This window comes from Ammospiza caudacuta, chromosome 12, assembly GCF_027887145.1.
Source record: "Ammospiza caudacuta isolate bAmmCau1 chromosome 12, bAmmCau1.pri, whole genome shotgun sequence".
In the NCBI taxonomy this organism is placed as follows: Eukaryota; Metazoa; Chordata; class Aves; order Passeriformes; family Passerellidae; genus Ammospiza; species Ammospiza caudacuta.
Window position 1 is genome coordinate 19,960,753 of NC_080604.1, and position 20,423 is coordinate 19,981,175.

General features: G+C 43.3%; 1 protein-coding gene across 1 annotated transcript in view; it reads left to right on the forward strand.

Moving 5' to 3' along the window:
- CHL1 (cell adhesion molecule L1 like) overlaps positions 1-20,423 on the forward strand; it is a 130,024-nt gene that overhangs the window by 90,171 nt on the left and 19,430 nt on the right. The window contains exons 11-20 of the mRNA XM_058813025.1: positions 2,147-2,331; positions 8,061-8,192; positions 9,381-9,518; positions 10,767-10,878; positions 11,551-11,717; positions 13,207-13,372; positions 14,510-14,634; positions 16,736-16,837; positions 17,042-17,239; positions 18,358-18,428. Of these exons, the coding sequence (XP_058669008.1) occupies positions 2,147-2,331; positions 8,061-8,192; positions 9,381-9,518; positions 10,767-10,878; positions 11,551-11,717; positions 13,207-13,372; positions 14,510-14,634; positions 16,736-16,837; positions 17,042-17,239; positions 18,358-18,428 (1,396 nt within the window). The remainder of the gene's footprint in view (positions 1-2,146; positions 2,332-8,060; positions 8,193-9,380; positions 9,519-10,766; positions 10,879-11,550; positions 11,718-13,206; positions 13,373-14,509; positions 14,635-16,735; positions 16,838-17,041; positions 17,240-18,357; positions 18,429-20,423) is intronic.

Below are 20,423 nucleotides of genomic sequence, written 5' to 3' on the forward strand. Positions count from 1 at the left end.
TTTGTAGAGAAGTCTTAAAGACTTGTAGGCCAGTTCTTGTCTTAAACTTGAAAAAAGTTCATACAGTATCTATTTGTATACAAATTTTGAGCTAAGAAATGCTGATTTAAAAATATTATAGAATAAGACACTCATTGTTGAGAGAGAAATGGAGCTAAAAATAAGTTTTAAAAGGTGATTTTGTAAATAAGACTAAATATTTTAGAGAAATAGAACTATGAAAGATGCATTGTAGTAGGACCTACAAAGGGTAATTTTAGATGATTAGCTTTAAAACATTTATAACATAATGTGCTAAAAACCAATAAGCTAAGAAAAGCTTATAATGTATCACTTAATCCAACAAATTCCTTGTAAATAACACAGGCCAAAATGAGGGTAAATAAGGAAAGGGATTGGGAAATAAATGTTGAGTTCCCTCCTGAGAAGGAGCTGCGATTCCCTTCTCAGGGCTGCTGCTGCACCTCCAGCTCACTCAGCCACGAGCCCTGCTTTGCTCTTCCCATGTCCCAGTTTGTGCCCTGTGCCTGTCACTGCAGAATTTGAGCTGCCAGCACAAAAGCAGAGAATCTGTGCAGAGAATCTCACTGAATCCCCAGTGAGAGCAGAGTCCCTCTGGTTTGGCTGGGACAGGGCTTTGTGTGGAGCAGAGCTTTAAATCACCATCCCCTGGTGCTGGACGTGGAGCTGCAGGCTCTGCTTCACACCCAGATAATTCCCATTAAAGGCTCTGCAATTCTCTTCCCTCCATAAAATTCCAAAGTCAGGATATTTATCTGCCTGCACATGTTTGGGGCATTTTGTTTTTTCCATATGGGTTTGAAAGGGCATTGCTGGTGGAAGCTGGCAAGGAGTGGAGTTGGCATTCCTGAAAGGAGGTGAATGACTTGTCTCTGTTGGATTCACTCCAGGTATCTGCAGTGAGTTTTGCTTCCCTGTTGCAACATTTCCTTGTCTAATTCACTCCCCACCAACCCCCAAAGGCACAGCTCTGATTTTAGAAGGTTTTCAAGGGATTTTAATAGGGAAATCACCTTGGGAATAATCAAATATGAATTTTGATGTGCACGCATGAATATCTGATACAAGAAGAGAAAACCAAAAAAGTCTTTCTGTCCCTTTGGAAAAAGGTAAAAAGAAAGAAATATTTTTGTTTCACTCTAAATTTTCCAGGGAACTCTTTAAAAATTATTTTTTTTTTTAACAAAAAGGTGGCTTTTTAAGCAGTCACTTTTGAAAGAACACAAAGTACTTCTTTGTCTTATCACCAAGCACACCTTTTAATTGAAATCCTTCAAAAATGCCAACTCTTAAAATAAAACGGTTTTTTTCTTTGCTGAAATTCCCATTTTCAGCAGAAAAACGCTCAGCTTTGCCTACATCTCTGCCAATCCACCCTGCCAAATGTCCACAGACCATGGAAGTGGATTTCAAGGAACTCAGCTCAGGGGCACCCAACTGCAAAATAGGGAATTAGGGACATTTCCAATCTGTCACTTTTTAAAGATTTATACCCTGAGCAGTGGCAGTCAGGAGGGCATGGCCTGGGAGCTGGCTTTGGGACAAGAGTGGCATGAGGGCTCTGGGAGGGAATAATGGGGTATTTGCAGGGCTGGTGGAACAGCAGAATTTCTGGGTACCTGGGCATGGAGCCACGGGCACAGATGGGCACAGGAGGAGCAGCTCTGGTGCTGTGTCTGTGTGTCCTGTGAGTGTTGGGGTCACCAACCACGTCTGTCCCCAATTCTGTGTCACTTCTGGCTCTTTCTAGGGATGGGAAGAGCATTTCAGCCACCTCCTAAGAGGCATTTCAATGGAGTCTGGCCCTCCTGGCTGTCCTCAGGTGCCCTTTAGGGGCAGGAGGGGATGAGCTCCTTTCCCACTGTCCATGCCAAGGTACACCCAAGGAATGCAGCTTTGCCCTGGTGAAAATCCCACTCACAGGGGTTGTGCAGAACAAGGAGCAGCAGAGCAGCTGTATAGTGTAACCCTTAGGTAGCCCCAGAGTTTTCAAAGCTTTAAAAGCTCCAAATCCCTTAAAAGCACCTCCCAAACCCTGGGTGGGAACAGCAGCTCTGCCACGTGAAGCATCACAGCAGCTTCTTGCGTTCAACTCAAAATCTTCTTTTTCTTCCTTTGTTCTCAGCCCAACTCCTCATCTCAGCTGGGTCAAGGTGACAGGAAACATGCCCAAGGATGAGCCAGAGACAGAGAATTTTGGCAAGACCCTGAAGATTGACCAAGTGACAGCAGCTGATGAGGGGAAGTACGAGTGCACGGCCAGCAACCCCATGGGCAGCGCCAAGCACGAGTTCCATGTGCATGTGGAAGGTGCTCAGTACTCTTCACTAAAATTATTGTTTTGGGACTAAAAGGTGGGAGAAGGGAGGTGAAGGAGGATCTTTGTTAATATGAGCAACTCCACAAATTGATGCCAGCCTTTTGAATTTGGGAAGGTTTGCACAAAGTAGCACCTCTAAAACAACAGCAACAAAAAAAATTAAATAGTGCTTTTTGGGTTTTTTCCCCCCTGAACCATGAAGGCCTTAAAAAGCAGGGAACAATATAAAATTATAAAAAACATATAAAAAAAATGTGAGCAAGTTCAATAATCTAAAGATGGGAGGGAGTCAAGCAGAGAGGTTGATGCAATGTCTTGTACTAAGCTGAAGGCCAGAAGAAAGATCTAAATATTCTTCTTGCTCTTAAAAACTGTGAAAATGGCTATGCTGGGCTGGATCAGAGGGACATTTAGCTCAAGTCCCTTTCTTTGGTTTCCACCAAAAGTGGGCTCTTAGGGAGATCTGTGAAAATTCAGTGAGCAGCCAAGGTATCACCCCTTGCATCCTTCACCTGTTCCCTTGCTGTGATTTTTGTACAGGCACAATGTCAGTGGAGAGCGTTTTCTGGAATCCCTGAAAAGTATCACAAAACCTGTGAAACAATGTAAAAAAAAGATGCTTTCTACTATTTTTTAGCAGTTAAAAAATGGAAACATGATCCTTTTTGTCACCTCAGTGAGTACCCAAGGCTTCTTTTTCCCTTCTCCTCCCCAAGCCATGAGGTGTGCATCAGGTGGAGATGCTCTTTCCCAGGAGCCAGCAGAGCTCTGAGGAGTTGTTGCAGAATCAAGAACTCTCCCTTCCATTTTTTCTGCCCACAAATATCTACAAACTGAGAGCCCTGAGGCTCAGCTGAAAAACTTGCTGAAAACATTTGCCTGATGAAAAACGCTCCAACCTCTGCTCAGCACTTAAAAAATAGAACAAATGCCTGGCAGTTTTACCCTGTTAACCTTCCAAGGGCTTCATTTTCATCAGGGCTCCTCATCCCTCTGTGATCACCCAATTTCTGGTGGGAGAGGAGCACTTTGAGCTCCCTGCTCTGTATTTTCTCCCAGTGGCTGATGATTCCTCTCCATTCCCCCAACCCAACCTTGTCCCTTGCACTCCTCTTGCCCTTGCTGGGATTGTGGCAGAGGAGGATCCCAGGGCATGGCAAGTTCTCAGCTGGGGTGGAAGGGAAGTGCTGACTCCTAGAAATCCTTCCAGATGGTTTGGAGCATCTCTGCTGTAGCAGAATATTTTAACAATCTGGCGATGATTTTCTCGGCTGCAAAAAAACAAATCGATTTCCTTCAAAGAAATTGCAGGAGCTGCAAAAACTAAAATACCAGAGAAATAACATTAATTTTGCAGTTTAGAATGTTGACCTTCTTCTCCCACAGTTTCCAGAGGAAGGAAAACTTCCTGGCAAATTGTTATTTTTGCTTATTAACAAATAAGAACTTAGAAAAAGGGAAAAGAAGGAAATAACCCCACTCCAGCCATTGCAATGTAAAAAATCCTTTTCCAATTGGTATTAAATAGATTTGTGCAATTAAAGGTGGCTCCTGTCAGCAGCAGGGATTCTTTCTATTAGGAGTCACCTCACATGCAAGGCATCAAGGTAAACCTGAGCCCCAGCCCTGCTGTGTTCTGCAATTGCTGAGCAGCAAAGGTGGCTGTCGTCAATCAGAGATGGACACGTTCATCACTCCTGCAGCAGCTCCTGTGAGCACACCAAGGGCACATCCTGAGCATTCATTTCAGGAGGCTTCAGGGAGCTGCTGCTGCTCTTGGGCTCCTCACACCCGACAGGTTCCTCTCACAGGATGCACGCAGGGAGATGAAAATTAAATATGGAAGAAAAATTAATGTGTAATTAACCTGCAGCCATCCTCAGTGGAGTGCTGGGGTGTAAATCAGGATTTTTCTGTCGCTGTGCCATGTTTTTTGCTCTACTTTCTGGTATTTGAGGATCTCAAACCAGCCCACCCTTCTAAATACCAGTTTTAATGATATTTGCATGCAGCCCATTTCCTAATCCTACTGAGTCTGAGGGCAAAGATTCAGGCAATCATTACCAAGCATATGAAAATATTCAGCAAGAAAATTGTTTGACTGTTTGAGCATTTTAATCTCTCTTTGCAAGGGAGGATGTAGCCTAGAATACCTGAGCAGACACAAAAACCCCACTGTTGTTATTAAAATGAGAATTATTTTTAAAAAACCAGCAAAGCAAGCCCACAAATTGTTTTGACTTCAGGTGTTTATTTGGTTGTGGTTTGTAGTTCACCAAACCCAACAGAAAATGAACATATAACCTGCAAACCTTGCAAGATCATAATGATCTAAAGTTACTTTGATCTCGACTGAGGCTTCTAGGTGGGGTTTAATAGAAATAATTGTTACAATATAATGATTAATTATAGTAATAATGTAATAGCTAAGGGCCTTTGCAGTTATGTCTCGTAATACTTTTATTACTCAGCCAGAGCAAAAGAAAAGAGATTAAATTAATGGGAAGCAGAACTGGGTGTTTTAATCAGGCTCAAGCTTTCTGTTTCACTGGAAAATTGCTCCAACAGGGATGCAGAGCCCAAGGTGGCAACAGCAGCTGCTGCTGGCCTGGGGTGGGGTGGATTCCCAGCCTTTGGGAGGAGAATTTGAAGTGACAAATTGGGAAAGTGGTGTGGGATAGAAAGGATGGGTTCGGTAAGCGCAGAGCAATTCTCACCAGGCAGCCCTGATTGGCCTCATCAGCACAGGCTGGGAAATGCCTGCTCGGGAGAACTGGGAGAATCCTCTGCATGGCAGGAGGAACATCTCTGGGAAGTGTTATTCTGGCAGAAAAGGAAAAAGTCATCCTGGAAAATAGAAGGAAAAGTGTTGCTGTAAGAGACTACTGGGAACTGAGATGGTCTCACCTGAAGTAAGCAGGTTTACAACTTCACCTTCTTCAGGAAAGGTCAGGAGAAGGCAGCAGGGGTGGTCACAGGGCTCAAAATCATGTCATTTGGGGGAAAAAATAGAGATATCTTTAATTTATGAGAAATTATACCTGGGGAATGCACAAGAGCCTTGAGAGGAATGGAAGATTCTCCACCAAGTTCCCTAGGGGTGATGGAAAGCAGGGGAGAGTTAAACTGCAGCAAGGCAGAGGCTGGTTAGATGTCCCAAATTTGTTCTACTCGTGGGAGAGGCTGAGGGGAATGTTTGGATCCTTTGTGGGTATTTTGGATTCTGTTGGAAATACCCATTTTAGATCCTTTTCATTTCTGGATCTGTCAGTATTTCCATAAAGACATAAATCAATCCGATTGATAATTCTTACCCGGAAGAATAAATGATGCAGTGAAATATTTGCCATTCCAGATGAACTATTTGATTATCCAACCCCTGGATTTTGTAGTGGCTAAAAATATGTGTATATTTTGTATACTTTAAGTGCTATAGCACATCTGCCACGTGGAAAAGAGGTTCTTCAGCCTTTCTGTAAAATTGCATTTCACACCTGGCAAAATCTCATTGCCTCTGACTTCACAGCTTCTTCAGTTGCTTGGAGCACCCACAGCAATTCCAGAATTGAGAAAGGAGAGCAGTGACATCAAATATCAGCTCACAGCTCCAGGGTGTGGGCACAGATGGAGATAGGAAGGGATCCTTCAGATGGTTTTTATTCAGCCTGTGCCTGTTGTCTCCAAACCAAGGAAATATCCTGAAATATCTCCAAACCAAGGAAATATAAAGGCAGATTTAGAGGGAAAATTCCACACCAGCAATTTAATCAGGACTGCCACAAACCTTTTCACCTCCATGCCTTTGGCTCATCTTTTCCTGGTGAAACCATGGTGTATATGGGAGAGAAGGAAAAAGAGCTGCAAAACCAAAATATTCTGGTATTTGCAGAGCTTTTCCCTGGAGCCAAATACCAGGAAGATGAACAGATGTGGTCATGTCACTGTGGGATGGGAAGAAGCACTGAGTGAGGATGTTGGTCAAAAAATCCCTGCTGTGTGAAGGAAGTGGGATGATTTTATCATTTTAAATAAGCTTTAGTGGTTTGAATTTGACTTCAGTCTTTATATATTAATTAAACCATTCCTGGGTGCTCTCCTGTGGGAATGCTGGTCTGGGTGTGGAAATGCACTTCACTTTAGGAGTGGTTTTTTAAAAAATATCTGTGTGAATGTGAGCAGTGATGTTTTGCTTTAGCATATCTCACTGATAACTGATAACGTCTGTTGCTGTATTCCCAGGCAACAGCTCTGTTAATCTTCAAAGCATTTTATGAGCATTAACTAATGAATCCTCAGGTTTTCCCTACATTACCTCACCTTTTTAACAGGGAAAGAGGCCCAGTGATCCTCCCAGCACTTGCAGAAGAGGCAGTGTCAGGTCTGGTGTTAAAATCTTGAAGTTTGGTGCTTTTCAAGGGGAAATGATGAATTCAAAGCTGTGTTTTGGGTTGAGGGCTCAGGGACCTGCGTTCAGTCAGAATTAAGCATTTATGAGATAAATTCCCGTTTTCTCCCCTTCATTTCCCTTCCCTCATTATGGATGTCTGTTCCACACGCGGTTTGGGTACCTGATGCTCAGGGGTTGCTCTGCAGAGCTGAGTTTTCCCAGAGCTTCCCCGGAACATGGGGAATGCAGCAGCACATGGCTGCTCCTCTACCACCACCGTGTGGGCACCCAAACCACTCATCTCCAGCCATGAGAAAACATTTTACCACTCCTAAATGTGGTATGGATCAGCCTCTGCTCTGAGTACAGCATGGAAAAAGAGGAAATCGAGGTGATGTTGCATTTCCTCAGCCCAGGGAGAGGGGCAGGTGGATCAAAGGTGGATCACTGCTGTCCTGGAGCTCTGTCAGCTCCCAGGGAAGGTGATGGGAGCCACTCGCTCCTGCCTAGGGAGGGGAATTTGAACTGGATGGATGTTCCCACCTTGTCTTTTTGAAATAGCCTCACCTTAATTCATAGATCACACTCACATCTGAGGGTCCTTGAAGAAATGCTGAACCATTCCCGCCCTGTGCCCATCCATTTCCCACTTGGATGGGCACTGCCCGTTCCTCCACCCTGCCTGGCACCCACCCAGCCTGCAGGACAGCCCTGGCGGGTGCTGATGCCAGTTTCCCCTTTCCTTTACACGGGAAACACAAGGAATGCAGCTCAGCCATTGATGGATGGGCTGTGAGCAGCAGCTGGGAAGTGTTGGTGGCGTTTGCCATCTCCTGGAGAATCCCAGCAACAGCAGAGGGGCTGAGACTGCGGTGCCTCAGGATTTCAGATTTTCCATTTTCCATCTATTTGTAACCCTGCAGTTCTTTAGTGTGTAACTCCAAACCCCACACTCAGTGTGAGCTGCTGCTTTCCCATTTGGGGCAGACACAACAATTCCTCTGCAGGCCTGGCAATCAAGGACACCTCACTGCCTCAGGCCCAGAGATGGGAACAAAAGGGAGTTGGGGGAGCAAATCTGGGGTGAATGACTTTATTAGCTGGAGCTGTAATTGGCAGATGAACCCCAATATGCAAATGGACCAAACTTATAAAAGTGTGCAAACCTGACCCATCATCCATTTTTGCGTGCAGCCCTTGGGGCTGCCCTAAATGTACCTGAAGATCCTTTAATAAATATCACAGCTTTTTATTCCTTTAATTTAGTTTAGCCTCTGTTCTTAGGCAGCCCCAAAAAGCATCAACTGATCCCTGCTCTGTCTGTTTCCCCAGAGCCTCCCCAGTGGCTGAAGAAGCCCGAGGGTGGGGTCTACAGCGTGGGGACAAACCTGGTGCTGCTGTGCGAGGCCATCGGGAACCCCGAGCCCAGCATCCAGTGGAAGCTCAACGGGAGGCCCATCGATGGTAGGTGCAGGGGCCAGGCTGCCCTCCAGGCCCTGCCCAGCTTGGCTGTGCTCGGGAATTTTTGGGATCTCTCGTGGCAGGAAGGAAGTGATGAATCTGACTCCATCTTCTTAGAAGGCTAATTTATTATTATAGTATATGTTCTATGTTATATTATATTATATTAATTTTAATAATTATATTAAATTTATTATATTAGATTACATTCTATTATATGATATTAATTATATAATATCTATTCTATTCTATTCTACTCTGTTCTGTTCTATTCTATTCTATTCTATTCTATTCTACTCTACTCTATTCTATTCTATTCTATTCTATTCTATTCTATTCTATTCCTACACTAAACCTATACTAAAACTATACCAAAGAATAGAGAAAGGATACCGCCAGAAGGCCACAAAGAATGATAATTAAAAACTTGTGACTCTCTCCTCAGAGTCCGACACAGCCTGACAGTGATTGGTCATTAAGTCAAAAGAATTCATATGAAAACAATCAAACAATCACCTGTGGGAAAACAATGTCCAAGCCACATTCCAAAGCAGCAAAAAACAGGAGAAGCAAATGAGATAATTATTGTTTTCATTCTTCTCTGAGACTTCTCAGCTTCCCAGGAGAAGAATCCTGGCAAAGGGATTTTTAAGAAAATGTGATGGTGACAGTGTGCCTCTGTATCACCCAGTTTGAGGGGACCCACAAGTCCCAACACACAAAATGATATCTGGTTTGGCACCTCTTTAGATATGAATTGTTTATTTACTTAAATAAACTAATATTTAAACAGGATGCTTGAAGAGGGTGGTGGTGAATGTTGCACATGTGGAGCTGTGGTACCTTTGAGGTGCCCAGTAACTCTCCCATCTTTTGGTGGGTTCTGGAACAGCTCGAGGGCTCCTTTGTGCTTCTGAGTAAGCCCAGGTGGCTGGGGAGCACTGGTGTAGCAATATTATAATTTCAAAAAGTCTCTGTGGTGAAATTACTGGAATTTGGTGCTCTGGAGCACTTCCCTCAGGCCATGGGACTGCTGGCAAAGGCTGAGCCCTGGAACTCACAGCTCTTGGGCACGGTCTTGGTTGGAACCTCAAGATGTTCTTTCCTTTGCCTTCCAAGCAGTGAGGAGAGCCTGGGAGCTCCCCAGTCACAGTGCCCCTCCATCTGCTGACACAATCTGGTGTTTTCCAGGCAGGACCTTCCGAGGGAGAATCTCCACCAGGGAGATCAGCCTGACCAACCTGCAGCTGCAGGACAGCGCCGTGTTCCAGTGCGAGGCCACCAACAAGCACGGCACCATCCTGGCCAGCGCCAACGTCAACGTGCTCAGTGAGTGCCCCGGGCTGTCCCCTCCCAGAGGGCACATCCACAACCCAGTTGAATCCTCACAGCAGCCTGGGGCTTCTCACCACCTCATGGGTCCTTTGTGTTCCATGGTTTCATTGGCTGGTCATGGGCATCTCATGGTTCCTTTGGGTTCCTCATAGTTCCTTTGGTTTCCTCATGGTTCCTTTGGGTTCCTCATGGTTTCCTTGGGTTCCATGGTTTCATTAACTGTTGGTGGGCATCTGATGGGTCCTTTGGGTTCCTCATGGTCCCTTTAGAACCATGAGAAACCCAAAGGAACCAAGAACTGAGAAACTATGTTCCATAGTTTCTTTGGCTGATCATGGGTATCTCATGGTTCCTTTGGGCTCCTCATGGTTCCTTTGGGTTCCATGGTTTCATTGGCTGATCATGGGCATCTCATGGTTCCTTTGGGCTCCATGGTTTCATTGGCTGGTCATGGGCATCTCATGGTTCCTTTGGGCTCCTCATGGTTTCTTGGGTGCCACAGTTTCTTTGGCTGGTCATGGGCATCTCATGGTTCCTTTAGGTTCTCATGTTTCCTTTGGGCTCCTCACGGTTCCTTTGGGCTCCATGGTTTCTTTGGCTGGTCATGGGAATCTCATGGTTCTTTTGGGCTCCTCATGATTCCTTTGGGTTCCATGGTTTCATTGACTGGTCATGGGCATCTCATGATTCCTTTGGACTGGCCCCAGATTTTTAGAAATGTTATCCAGATTTTTGCAACAGGTTTTATCATGGGCAGTGTGATGTGCTTAGCACAGGCACTCCTGAGTTTTGATATATTTTAACAATGTGGTTGTGGTTGGGCTCAAAAACTTTAATTCAAAAACAGTGAACCCACTGGGGACTGAATTGTGGCCACAATGCTGGTTTTGAGTTAAGTGTACTTTTAATCTTTGATTTCAGTTGTGATGCTCAGTCTGTTCTTTGAAGAAAGGGAGTGAAGGGAATTTATTTAATAAAAGACATCTCTAGAGGCAGCAGAACTGGGTCTATTTTCTCTCCTAGATGTTTCAATTTCTGCCATGTCCAGCAGTAAACCCTGGTTATCTGTCAGTGAAGGTTCTGAGAGCTCAGCTGCTCAGTGCAACTCTTCCAAACAGCTGTGAAATTCCCATTAAACACCTCAGCCTCACACCCTTGCTGGAAAAGGGCAGGATGCAGGGCCAATATTTATATCCCTGGTTCTGAAATGCAGTGCTGCTCACCCTGAATTCTCTCCTGCAGATATTGCCCCCCTGATACTGACCCCAGATGAGGAAAACTACGCCACAGTCGTGGGTTACAGCGCCTTCCTGCACTGTGACATCTTTGCCTCACCTGCAGCAGATGTCAGATGGTAAAATACTGGGAAATGGGTTTTTTTCATGTGAAACAAATTCCTGCAGGCTTCCCCACGTTTGAAAAGTCTGCTAATTATAATTTCTATGGAGTTAAGAATAGAAATTTGCAACGAAACTGTATATAATGTAAATCTCTGTTGAAATGTTCTTTTGAGAATTCTTAAGAACTGGTTTGGAGAAAAAGAGTTCCTGGAAGTCCTCAATATATGTTTGAGACAAATGCCAGGTCATACATTAAACAAAACCATGCTGTTTATAGCCAAATACTGCTGCAGCTTCGTCAGTTTAAACTTGAAGGGTTTGCTGACAACCCTTCAAGTCTGGACACACTATTGAGGTGGAAGTGCAGTGACTTACAGAACACATTTACCTGGACACGCATCCATAGGGTTGGAAATCACAGGATTGTCACAGCAGATGACAGGTGCAATAAAGTTGCAGGTGGCAGCTACAGATTAAAGACAGAGCATTTTAGAGAACTTTCTAGACTCTGTCCCTGTGGGTTTGATGTGTAAAACTTTATGATTTGCTGCCTGTGCATGTAGTATCTCCCTAACTAACTTTAATTGCTCAGTGGCAAAGCTGAGTCCCAGAATTCCCCTGCAATAACCCCTAACCATGAACTGACACTTCCTGCAGTAACCCAGGCCTGTTTTCATCACCTTTAGGACTAAGGATGACAGCATAGAGCCCCTTTCAACGTTTCGCTACGAGGTGAACAAGAACGGCACCCTGGAGATCAGGAACACAAAGAAGGAGGATTCGGGGTCCTACGCCTGCTGGGCTGCCAATTCTGTGGGGAAAAGAGCAATCACTGCTAATCTGGATATAAGAGGTGAGAAAAGAACAAAAACTTTCATAGCTGCTAAGATTTTATGTCTGTAGTTTTTCAGGAAGTAGTGAATATTCAGTCCAGGGTACAGATTTATTCTGGGACTTCAGGAATTCTCTGGATATTACAACCTGAAATTATCCACAGGTCTCGTACATGTGTAGCCTTTAACTTTTCAGCTGGATTTATCCATGCTCTCACATAGCGCTCATTTTCTTCTGGATGCTTGCAGAAACTGCACAAGCCGCCAAAAATTTGTATTTACAGATTATATTGAAAGGATTTCCCCTCCTTTTTGTCACTGCCCTGTTATAGTCAGGGTAGGCTCTTGGCTGACCCTGTGCTCCTGGGCTTGGTGGGGTCCAGATGTGCTCCTGGTTCTCCCTCAGCTGTGGGATTCCCTTCCCTAAAATTCCTTCCCATTTGTTGATCAGAAGGCACATCCCAAAAACTGGATTAACTCCCACCAAACACGTTGCAGGTTGCTGCTGTTTGAAGGATTTTGCACTGGGTTTTTGCCTGTTTGTTGATAAATATTTTTAAACAGAGCAAATAAAAATCCTCAGATGTGTTTACTTATAAATTTGAGATCCGTCCCTGGTGCTGCAGCTCTGCTTTAAGGGATTTGTGTGGTTGGTTGGCAGGGGGGGTTTTCCCTGGAGGGTGTGATGGCAGTGGGCAGCTCCTGTTGGGTACACAGGTAGCATTTAGTGGGTTTGCTACAAATTTGCTTCGGATTTAGGGCTTGCCAATAAAAAAAACAAAACCCTTAAAGACTCAATTAGCAAAGCTCTCTGATGTAGGTTTGCTGTGACAAACTTGAGGAAAAAGCTCACTCATTGTGTTCCATTTCCACCCACTCCCTTGGCTTTGGGAATTTTACAGTGCTAATAAACATGAAAATGTACAATGAAATTGTCACAGAGCAACATTTCACTGCAGAAATAAATTCAGCTAAACGCTTTCTTCTTACTTATTCATCTGTTTCTGCATTCAGATTATAGTCAATTAAAAGAACAAACTTGATTGCAATAATTTTTTCTCACTTGACTTTAATATGCTTGTAATTTTTCTTGGATCATTGCCAAAGCTTATTTCAAATGGCAATTAGACATAAAAATCATATTCAAGCCTTTTCTTTTTTTATCATCCATTTCATGACAAGTTGCTAACAAGGATTTTCACCTGTAACTTTTTTTTTGAGGATTTTTTTTCTGGAGCTCTTTGGTTTGGAGTGAACTAAAAAATGTTTCAAGATAAAAAAATGTTTGAAGATAAGAAAAATGTTTCAAGATAAAAAAAAAAAAGAAATCTTGGCAAATATCTATTTCAAACCCCACCATCTTTCATTTGAAATGTTTGTGTATATATAACAAAAAAAAGACATGGTTGTTGCTCCTGAGGTTGATTTGTGTAGATGAAGTGCTTGGTGAAAATTTGATGTAATAGCCCCTCTCTCACCTAATCAAAGTGTTTTTCTGTGATCAATCAGATGCTACAAAACTTGTTGTTACTCCGAAGAACCCCCGAGTGCTGAAATCACATTCCATTTTATTGAAATGCCAGGCTGAGTATGATTCCCACTTGAAACACAGTTTTAAATTATCCTGGAGGAAGGATGGAGCTGAACTGCCAGTCAACAGCACAGAAGGTGGCAGGTGAGTGGGGAAGGAACAAGGTTGTTCTTGATCTCAGCTGGATAATCTGGCATGGTGCTGGAGCTGGAGTTTCATTAAACATGAGCCTTAATAGCTTGAAATGCAAATTTATGTCTGCAAAGAATTCTCCATGTGCTACGTGAGTAGATCTGCATTTTACACACATCTGAATATAAATGCAGCAATGTGAGTTTTGAGCCAAATGGATTTGGGTTTATTAACTCTGGTATCATCATAGCAGAATATAAAGTTATATATTAATATAGACATAATACATATCTGTATTTTTATGTATAATATAAATGTTGGCCCAATCCAAAAACACAACCCTGACCCCAGTGCAGGTTGTTTCTGCACTTCAGTGGAACCAGTATTTTCTTGTAGTTTGCACTTCTTTAGCCAAAACAAAGTCTTTGCAATGTGATGGTTAACAAGTTTCAGGGATTCTGACATGAATCTTTCCTCCATGTGAGTTTAGGATTTGCAGGCTGAATTTTGCCCTATTTTTGGATTTCCATTGACCTCAGGGGGCTGGAGCTCAGCCTTTATTCCGTAGCGAGGTCCCACAGGGGGAAATCAGATGTCTTTATTAATTACCATAGGAGAGAGATGATTCCCTAAATATGGAGAGGCTGAAAATCCCGCTGGGCCCTTGTAGGATGGTGAGGCAGTGCCATGGAAACTCCATGTCTGCCATGGAGCCCATGGCCTTGGATTCTTGGCAGTTTCCCTGCTGCTTTAGACATGACACAAGTGCCTTGGGAATGCTCAGTTTCCCTCAGTCTTGCAAAAATTCCATCACAAACCCCATGTATTTGTCTCATTAATGACGTGCCAAAGTCCTATGGCCCAGACGCTCATCCAGCGCTTCTTTTCAGAGCAGGATTGACAGGCCAGCCTCCAGCCACAGAGGCTAAATTGCCACAAAATACAAATAATACTCCTCAGCACAGTGTAGGGCAGAGCCACAATTACATTTTAATGTAGCAGGCCCAGTGTGCAGCTATTTGATGAGAGTGCCCTGTGCCAAGTTCTATTATGAACAATTTTTCAGAGAACAACATTGTGTGTCATACTCATCTTACTTATTTTTCTCATCCTTATGATGTTTCTTTTTTTTTTTTTTTTTCCTTGCAGGATAATTCTGGACAGGGATACCCTGTTCATATCCAGTGTTCTCCTGGAGGATCAGGGAGTTTACAAGTGTGTGGCCAGCACTGCCCTGGACACTGCTGAGGCAGAGGCACAGCTGATTGTTCTGGGTAAGGTCGATTTTCCTGCTGCAACTCCTTGCAGCAGGAATTGCCACCGCAGCACTTCTTTGCTTCCTTTCACAGAGCCTCAATAACCCAATTTCACAGAGCCTCTCTCTCCTTAAGCTCAGCTGCGCTGTCCCTTATCTCTGGGAATGGGGATGCTGACACAAGCTTGATTAATTTTCATCTTTGCTGTAGCAAGGTGAGGCAGCATTTTTGCCTCAGCTCAGAGGCTGCAGGAGTTGCCCAGGCTGGAAGGTGTGAGAGCATTCTAAGAATTGTTCTGCTATTGCTTTGAAGTCCTTGGCCAGTCCTTCACAAGAACTGGGCTGTTTTTGGAGTCCATGAGACCAATATTTGGATGTGCAGCTCCTCAGAAGATCACTGCTGGTTAAGCACCTCAAAGGAATTAATTCTATCTGTGAACTGAGCATGAATGATTGTCCAGGGGCAAAGAGAAGAGCTTTGACCCCCTGGTCAGAAGCTTGGCTTTCTGAGAGCATCCTCACCACCTGCATCCCTCCCTGAAGGACCCTTGGAATTAAGAGGATGAACTTGTGGAGTGCTGTGCACCCACTGCACCCAAGGGCAGCAGCCAAAATTCTGCTTTGTGGTCACAATTTCAGCCAGCCTGGTCTAGGTGATGGTGTCCCTACCCGTGGCAGAGGGCCAGAATTGGATAATCTTCAAGGTTCTTTCCAACCCAAACCATTCTGTGGTTTTATGATTTTCTGACAGCTTTGCATCATTTTAATTACATTTATTTTTGCTTCATTTTACATTTGTGTTTATTGCTGGCAGTGATTGCAGCAAGAAATAAGTCAATCTGCCCTTCAAGATGTTTTTCCACTTTAAAGGAGTGATATTTTTCAGTAAATAGTAAATTAGGAAGATGCTGTGCACATTATTTATGGTGCTGTGTCCTTCAGTGCTGTATAATTCAAAATGTTTGTAGATGATTCGTTACTTAACTGATGAAAATTTCATAAAGCATTTTATTCCTTTTTAAAAAGGTGCTTTGCAGAAGAAGAAAAACAGTTTTGTGCTCTTTTCCCTTGTTTATTGCATATGAGAAAGGTCTTGGTGAATTAACAATTTCTTTTATTTTCCAAGTGAAAAATTCAGGTTTTTGCAATCAAGGACTGGTGGGCTGACTGAAGAACTAGATAAAGACATCAGATTAGGGGCAACTGAGAGTAAAATAAATACTCAATTAGAATAATTCTAAGTATTTGTTAAATGTTTAATGAACAGGTAGAGGGGTGAGAATATTTAAGACACACCATCACCATCTTTAAATTAATATATTGAATTTTGACCAGCTGTACTCTGAGGATAGAGCAGCAACATGCCTGCAGATTAAACTCCTGATATTTTCCCAGGTACAAGAGAAACAGGGAAAGAAATACGAAGAAAAGAAAAAAATCCAAATATAAACTTTTTCACTTCTTGATCTACTCTGAGATAAAAACTCAGTATTGCAATTGTAAAAAATCAGTACAAACTCAGTGAATTTTTTTCACAGTGACAAAGACCATCATGGTGGTGGAAATCACTGGTTTTTCTGTAAGAAATTACATTGTCAGTCAAAAGTTAACTTGGGACAGCATTAGTTGATCTGGCAGGTAGTGAATTTCCCAGTTCCCCATTAATGCAGATCCCATGGCTGGGATAATGGATGTTCTCCTTTCCCTCACACCCTCTAAGGCAAAGTTCAGTAACTGCCAGAGCTGAGGCTCCTTCTCCCACTTTGATTTTTCTCAGGGTAATTTCAAGTGATGCTGGACCTGCCTAGAGCAGGGTCAGTGCCTGTTAATGACTAAGCAGAACTTGGGGTTGATTTGGAAAAAAAAATTTTTGGTGCAAGCACAATATTGTGGGTAGAGGGTGCTGAATTCCAGAAGGATTTTGTGTTTACGGCAAAAATCAGCACCTGAAGATTCAGGACCTTTCCAAGCAATTTACACTTTACACAACCTGCCCATCTTGAAATCAGGAGGAATTTCACCACCATCTTCACTGACTGTGCTGTTCCAACCCTTTAGAAAATGCCAGGACAAACAGAAATACCTTGCTGTGCTCCTGACACTTCTCCTTTCTTTCTCAGATGTTCCTGACCCACCAGAAGATCTCCAGCTCTCGGAAAACCAAAACCGGAGCGTTCGACTCTCCTGGAAAGCTGGGGCCAGCCATAACAGCCCTGTGAATGGTAGGAAGGGGTTTCCAGCATAACTTTTTAGGGCAGTTTAAAATTCTGGCATGTTCTGGTTGTCACAAACCCTGCTGATGGCTAGATTTAAATACTTTAACTGTGGCAATTCTTTAGTTGCAAGTTCATTTCCACCCACGCCGTTCACGCTAAGTTGGATTTTTAATCTTTTTTCCTTTGTATTTTGTCCTTTTTCTGGCTCAGAGTCAATTATAGAGTTTGAAGAGAACCACTGGGAGCCGGAGATGTGGCAGGAGCTCATCAGAGTGCCAGGGAATGACACCACAGCCCTGCTGCCCCTGTCCCCATACGTGAATTACCAGTTCCGCGTGGTGTCCGTCAACGCTGTGGGCAGGAGCCAGCCCAGCAAACCATCCCTGCGCTATGCGACCCCTCCAGCTGGTAAACCTGGCTCTGCTTTCCTAAATATTCATAATTCCAGTGCTTTTTTTGGAATATCTGTGCCCTCCCATGCTCCAGAGGGTGTGAAGGAATCAGGGTCGCTTGCGCTGCTCAGTGGCAGCCTCAGGGATTGTTAAAAGTAGATCTTGTGGTGGGAATTGCCCCCAGCTGGTTTGGTGGACTGGAATAACCCTCAGTAATTTTGGTAGGGCAGGTGACCATTTAAATTAACTAAAGAAGTTCATTTTCAGAGAGGTAAAATCATCTGGAGGATGTCTCGTGACAAGCTATATTCTGGTATTTTAGATATTAATGAGATGGGAACCCTGCTGGAGTGAATTCTTGGTAAAAAAGAGCAGCCCAGCAGTTGCACATCAAATGTCCAGGTGTTGTTTTGAGCATTTGATGTGCAGTTAGAACAAATCTAAATTTTAATGACCCAAATTGCTGTGCTGCATAAAATTCCTGAGGATGCCAAAGTGAGGAGTCCACGCTGCTGAGTTTTCCTACACCTCCAGCGCCTCACTTTGCTGATTTTCCACTCTTTGCAGAACTTCATGGACAAACAGTTCCTGCAGAAGGGCTGGGTTTAGAAGGAGCCTTCCAGGAGCACTTGTCAAAAATCTCCATTTACAGAGCATTCACTGGGGCAGAAAATGTTGCCTCCCTGAAAGTCATTTTAGAGGCGAACTGTTCAGCACAGCATTTGCATTCCTTGGCATTTTCTCTCTTTTTTCCCCCATTTGCACCAATTTGAGTTCCCTCCTCAGCTTTCCAGCTGTGTGTGCACCTCTAATGATGCACCTTCTGTTTGCTATCCCCACAGGGAGAAAAATCTCTTCCTCATAATCCCCCCACATCTGGTGCTTTCAAATCCAAAAGTCACAGTTCCATGTTAGCTGGTGGCTCCAACCAACAGGGACACTTAGGAATCCAAACTGCATAAACAACATGCTTGGGTCCCATCAGCTTTGCTGATCCAAGCCATTCATCTCATGAACGTTTTTTGTTTAAGTGTCTGTCACTAATAGGAGAATTTCCCATCCTTTTTGGCATTTGAATGCTAAATGCAAATAAACGGGATGTGCAAACTGACCTTGTCACCTGTGTGGTTTCAGCTCCAGATAAAAACCCTGAGAACATCCGAGTTGAAGCTTCTGAACCCAATGAAATGGTGATGAAATGGGAGGTAAGGCAAGATTAGCAAATCCTATAGGAATGATCCTTTATTCTTCTGAAAGATGAATTTGACTTAAATTTATTCTGCATTTTCAACCCTGCTATCATTTTTAGTTCAAAAGCCTGGTTTTTATGTCTGACTTCAGAAGATATTAAAAAAATATAGAATTCCTGTAAAGCATAGTGAGAATTCACCAGAATTTGTTCATCTCTGCTTCTTTTATGCAAGAAACTGCTTCTGCAATTAAAATTACCAGCCAGGCCCAGGGAGGGGATGGGAGGCTCACGGCTTCTGCTCTTGCAGCCTGGAAGTTTAAAAACACCACAGATCCCTTGCCCAAGAGAATGTGAGCTTGAATTTTTACACCAAGAACTAAAGGAATGTGGATAAACCTCCAAAGCCTGTGATGTGCATCAAAGGAATTATGTAAAAGTCTTGAGGATGGTTTCCAGGCTTCAAATTTCCTGGGTTTTAAGCCTTGAGCTTCTGTGCCAGCAGTTGAGTTATGTATTCCTTCATTTAGCACAAATATCCACAACTGTGGAGGGAAGCAGGTTTTTGTTGAGGCTGGAATTACACACAATTTGCATGAGATTTACTCCTCAATCTTCTGCTCCCAGTGAAGAACAACAGATTTTTCCCCGGTGGGGTAGAATTACATCCAAAATGAAATGGCCCTCAAGATCCATGGGCTTGGACTCGAATGGGATTTTTAACCCAGGGTCAGGGGAGACAATTCTGCCTCTCAGAAAAGGTTGGATTTGATCTTGGAGGTCTTTTCCATCTTTAATGAATCCATAAAATGCAGAGTTCTGTTACCCAGTATGTTTACTGGGAAGTACTGGGATTGATTTGAGCACCAGGAACTTCATAAGCACTGCTCAGACAGGGCAAAAGTGGAAGTGAAAGCTGAGCCTGAAAGGAGAGAATGGGATGGAAAGGCTTGGTTAAATCCTGTTGAATCATTAAAATGTTGTTAAACAGGATATTCATTTATTTATGGCATTTCCTGTGTGCTTTTCAGAGGGACTGCTGGGCACTGCACAGGCTGTTTCTGACAGACAAAGGCTGCAGAATGATGTTAATCTGCCTATTTTGGATTAAGAGACCAGCTGAGCTTTAGTGACTGGGATTTTCAGGCAAGGATTTGCAGCTTGAAGGGAGATCAAAATAACAGTCAAGCAGTGCTGCAATTTAACTCTATCCAAGAAATCAGATTTTTAGGAGGAATTTTTCACTTCTCCAGCTTCTCTTGCAATTCCCATTTCCTGGGATCTTTGCTGTGGAGGTGGTGCCTGTGAGAAAGCTGCCCAATCTCCCACTTCCTTTGCCTCAGACATCCCAAAGGTCCTCACAGCAGAGCAGATCAGTGGGAATTTTTGCAGATCCCCCAACTTTAGGTCTCCCTGTGCATGAGGAACATCAAAGGGGAATAACTTTCTACTGGTATTTGATGCTATTTCCTGTCAGACCTCTTGGATACAAACCATCTGTAATATATTTCATATTTTCCTATATTTAAATATTATTAAAACCAGCCTACATGGTGGGAAACACCCACAGCTGTTCCAGTGTTCAGCTTTTTTGGTAGGGTAGGTGATTATTTAACTTTCTTAATTAAAGTAGTGCATTTTCAGGGAAATAAACTCAACTTGAGGATGTCTCATGACAAGCTATTGCTATACATCTCCTAATATTTTATAAATTCCTGTTAATTAGCTGGAAACCCTGCTGGGATGAATTCTTCAGCTGATTGGTAAAAGCAGAGTGGCCCAGCAGTTGCACATTAAATGTCCAGGCATAATTTCAACCATTTGGTGTGTAGTTAGAACAAATCTAAATTTTAATGACCCAACTTGCTGTGCTACATAAAATTCTAGGATAAAATGCAAATTTTATCTCTGCTAAAAGGCACACACAGCCTTATGCCAAACTGTGCAATTCAGTAGTGCTGAAGGCGTGTGGTTTTACCTCACACAGGAAAACCTGTGGCAAAACAAAACC